Below are 4912 nucleotides of genomic sequence, written 5' to 3'. Positions count from 1 at the left end.
CACAGCATATCCACAGCAAGGCTGCTTCATTAAATCGGCAACCCTCCCCCCCTCTCTGTCCCTCATGCAGAAAGGAGAAGACAGATTATAGTAAGACCTTTATATTTTGTGATGCCAATCATATAGCAATAGGCGCTATGCATGCCCTGGAAAAGGATGGTGTCATGAGGCCCATCTCATGCATGTTGTATGTGTTTAAGGAATATCAAAAGAGGTATTCCACCACTGAAAAGGAAGCCCTCATATTCATGAGGTTAAAGACAAAGTGTACACAGTCAAAATTAGGAGCATTTACTATCTTAGACTACACATTGTGGAGGCATGTCATGAAATTTGTATTACTGCAATTTGGAGAGTGCTGTCGCAGTGGAGATTGCATCTTCAATTATGTATGCAACACAATGGACACTTTGAACATATCGTGTAATAAATTTTGAAAATATTTTGCAATTTCATTAATTTCTCCTTATGGGTCCAAACTTATGGGACACCCAGTATAAATGTAAATACATACATACATATAGGAAGGGCTTTTTCCCCCTTACAAGGGAGGTAGCCAAAAAATCAAGGCATAAAAACCACTCCCACCCATTCCATCCCCAACATACTCCATTCCCCTCTACCCTCCCTCTTATCTTGACACCTCCAGGATGATGGGTCATCCCTGCATCTTGCCCACTGCCCTGGGTCAAAAGCAGTGTCCCAAGACACAGAACATCCATAGCAAGGCTCCTTCTTTAATTGGCAACACCCCCCCCCTCTCCATCCCCTCCTGCAGAAAAGGAGATGGGGAGAGATCCCTTTGGGCTGTGTCAATTTATTTCTCATACATACTTCCTCACCCCCCATCCCCCACCCACCCACAATATACATATATAATCAATACCAACACAGAATTAGTTGGCCCCAAACTACAATCCACTGCCTCTGGTCTCTCTTGCAGAAGACACCATACTAACTGCCCTAGATGCAACCACCATACAGAGGACACTGAACCCCTCATTCTACACTACCTTACTCTTATCATACATAAACAATGCAAAATCTCTTCCCTGAGCAATTCTTTGTAAGCCAGCCTGGTAGCTATGGCTAGCTATAAAGTTTGTGATTGCTTCCATCTCTGCTGTGTAGCGACATGCACGACGAGAAAGCTTAAATATGGAATCTAAATACTTTGGCAATTGCTCGTATGTTACACAATGTAAAAAGGGACTGCACGTGTACATGGGAGCATCAATTTGCCTACCTTCATCTTCAAGAAGTACATTGACAACAGGTTTATAGTGAACTCTATTAAAATAATAATGAAAATCAGGTTGGTTAACAAGGGACTGGGTCATAAGGTAGACAACAGCAGTACTTCGTTGATGCATTGTGGTCCAAAAATCTGCAATGGCCCAAGTGTGGCTGTCAAACACCCCAGTAGAGGACAACCCTATGTCCCTGAGTATTTTCTGCAATTCCTTTGCTTTGTCTTCCATTTCATTAGAACTCACAATCAAGACATCAGGGTGGTAGATGCTAGTCTTGAATATATCTTGGTACCTGCAAAAATACAAAGATTTTCTTCAATTAGTATCAACACAATAATACATCATCAAAGACTTTAGAGATAACTAATTACCCATTTATTAGGGTTCTGGTTGCAGTTCTTCTCTCAGGACCTCTCATGCCTTGACTTTTCATACCATGAACATACAGAGACCAGTATCCATAGTCATAGCACTCCTTCCCATTTAGTTGCCTTTGGTAAAATGTATGGAAAATATGATGGCTGAATTCTTCCCGTCCCCCACCTCCACCACCATAGAGGTATCCAGAAGAGGTAGACACTGAAATGGTAAAGGACAGTTTCAAAGGAACAGCATGAAGGAGGGACAGCTGTAATAAAGATCTTAACTAACACAGACAAGTAATGTGTGGCTTCAGTATGAAGGAGTGCCACAAACAATCCCTAAGGCATTGACTGCATGTTACTATGCAATCAATACCCCAGTATGGAATTAGGGTGTCAGTGAGGTGTATTTAACTCTCAAAGGAAAGAGGCTACAGGAAGTGGATATTTTTAAGTATTCATTGTTACATGTAGCCAGAAATGGAGGTGGGGGTGTGGAGGTAAACAGTAAAATGTGGGAAGCAAGCTGTCTTCGAAGAATGAAAAGTGTATTGAGAAGTAGGTAAGTGGGGATGTATGCAAAAAGACTGTATGAAGTGATGTGGTGAAAATTTTGTCACTTTTGATGTTGTCAATTCCCTTTAGAATCTTAAAGACCTGTATCAAGTCACCTCTGAGTCTACGTTTTTTTAAAGAAAACAGATTCATGTGTTTTAGTCAATTTTTGTATGATTTATTTTTTATATTTGGAATCAGTTTTGTGGCTCACCATTGTACTTTTTCCATGATATTTGGAATCAGTTTTGTGGCTCACCATTGTACTTTTTCCAATCTGTCAATGTCTTTAATGAGATCGTTACTGATAATTATGCCGAGATCCTTTTCACTATCCACTTTTGATAATGAATTTCCAAATAACTTGTAATCGTACTTACTGTTATTTTTACCCATGTCCATAACCTTGCATTTACAGGTGTTAAATTTCATTAACCACTTTTCAGACCATTGCTGTAGTTTATCTAAATCTTCTTGAATATCTAATTGGTTTAAGTGATCATTTGCCTTTCCACACAGTTTTGTATCATCAGCAAATTTGGAAACAGTAGATTTTAGTCCATGGTCTATATTACTTATATATACTATGAATACAAGTGACCCAAGAACGGAACCCTGAGGAACTCCACTCATAACATTTTTCCATCCAGAAGTTTTTCCATTTAAAACAACTCTGTTTTCAATCATTCAACCAATTACTAGTCCAACTTAATAGGCTACCACACTGGCACACCTGTGCTCAGAACACTAGCTGTCATTTAACCACTTCGGTATGATGACACCTACCTTGGCGTCATGAGGCACAAGTGGGTACATGAGGATGCCAGCATCGGCTTCCTGATTATATATATTTTTTGTAGCTGTACACAAGTTACCCCCAGATTCTGTGAACTGGTCTGATCACGTTTTCTGTGTTTATTATTACTCAGAGTAAAAGAGTACAAGTAACACAGCAGTGACTTTATATTTTATAATGCAAGTAGTGTGATGTAAAGTACATATGGCAGCCGATGCTGCGCATGAGAATCTGACTCGTACTGAAGTGGTTAAGAATGGGAAAACATGGTGGGGGCTGAACAATGTATATGCCTTGTGTGTCAACACTGCTGTCTGGTGTGACCAAAGTGATGGCAATAGAAGCAGCAGTAGTGTGGGGTATTGGCTGCATGTTATTGTGGCAAAGCAACATGCAGTTGATACTTTAGGGTCTATATGGGGTGCCCCTATGGACCAGAGCCACACATAATTTTGTCTGTGATAGAGGAAAACTCTGTTCATAGAGAAACGATGACACTTTTATGCTACAACTGTCCCTCCGTTATGCTGTCCCCCAATCCCTTGTTACTGTCCTGTACCATTTCTCTGAATATTAATTTTCTTTTTTTGCCTACCCTGTGGTGGGGGAAAAGAATGCTACCACCAAGTATTTCCACTTGAGTCGTAAGAGGCGAAAAAAAAAAACGGGACAGGGGATGGTATTAGGAGTCCTGCTATCTGTAGCCCCAAAGGGGACATTCCTAAAAAAAAAAAAGTAAAGGCATAAGAGGGTCTGGGAGTTTTCCAACCAGTACCCTAAGGTTTGGGTCTTTTAATGTGCATGGATGTGGTACAGATGAGAGTAAAAGGGAAGAGATAGGCAGTGTGTTTGTGAGAAGAAAGATGGATGTGCTGGCTTTGAGTGAAACTAAAATGAAAGTTAGGGGTGAGTATTAGTTTGGGAGTGTAGTTTGGAGGTTCTCAGAAGTGAAGAGGGGACGAGGGGGAGAAGTGAGTATTATGGGAGAGCAACTGGAGGAAGTGTATAGTTTTAGATACTTGGGTGTGAATGTGACAGGAAAGGGAGGGGTGGGGGTAGAATGTAGATTGAGAGAGGCAAGTAAATGCCTTGGTGGATTAAAAAGTGTAATGAGAAATAGACATCTGGGAATGGATGCTCAGAGGAGGTTATATGAAGGAGTGATTGTGCCGACAGCACTGTACAGGGCAGAAACATGGAACATAAGAGAGGAAGAGAGAAGGAGTTTGAATGTGTTTAAGATGAAATGTCTGAGAAGTATGATAGGGGTTACTAGATTAGAGTGAGAAATGAGGAGGTGAGGAGGAGAACAGGGGTGGAAAGGGAGTTGGGAGATAGGGTTGATGAAAGAGTATTAGGATGGTTTGGACACATGGCAAGAAGGAGTGAATATGAGGGGGCGTCCTAGGATGATATGGATGGATGGGGTGAAAAGGGCTTTACAAAAGAGAGGAATGTCTGTTGAGGAAGGATGGAAGAGGACAGAAGACAGGGGTGAATGGAGAAGGATTGTGTATGGATGATGCTGTGATGGATGAGGGGGAGTGGGTGGGGGATGGGGGGTGAGGAAGTATGTATGAGAAATAATTTGACGCACCCCGATGGGATTTCTCCCTGTCTTCTCCTTTTCTGCATGAGGAGACAGAGAGGGGAGGGTTGCTGAATTAATGAAGCAGCCTTGCTGTGGATGTGCTGTGTCTTACGACACTGCTTTTGACCCAGGGCAGCGGACAGGATGCAGGGATGACCCGTCATCCAGGAGGTGCCAAGATGAGGAGGAGGGAGGAGGGTGGAGGGGAGTGGAATATGTAGGGGATGGAATGGGTGGGACTGGTTTCTATGCCTTTGGTGTATGTATGTATCAGGTAAACTACATATAGGCAAGTTGGAAGCTTTAGTTGACTGAGGGTCAGTATCAACATTGGAGTATTAATCACTACACCATT

General features: G+C 41.8%; 1 protein-coding gene across 5 annotated transcripts in view; it reads right to left on the bottom strand.

The window, feature by feature from the left end:
* Positions 1 to 865: 865 nt before the first annotated feature.
* The window catches only part of LOC143034596 (uncharacterized), a 15113-nt gene continuing 11066 nt past the window's right edge, over positions 866 to 4912 (bottom strand). For all 5 annotated transcript variants that reach the window (XM_076200894.1, XM_076200893.1, XM_076200890.1 and 2 more), the window contains exon 4: positions 866 to 1545. In XM_076200894.1, the coding sequence (XP_076057009.1) occupies positions 1005 to 1545 (541 nt within the window). In that variant the 3' untranslated portion in view covers positions 866 to 1004. The remainder of the gene's footprint in view (positions 1546 to 4912) is intronic.

The sequence above is a fragment of the Oratosquilla oratoria genome, chromosome 17 (genome assembly GCF_046742065.1).
Source record: "Oratosquilla oratoria isolate Oo_2021 chromosome 17, ASM4674206v1, whole genome shotgun sequence".
Classification (NCBI taxonomy): Eukaryota; Metazoa; Arthropoda; class Malacostraca; order Stomatopoda; family Squillidae; genus Oratosquilla; species Oratosquilla oratoria.
Note: the sequence above shows the minus strand (reverse complement) of the source record. Positions and strands in the feature narration are given on the sequence as shown.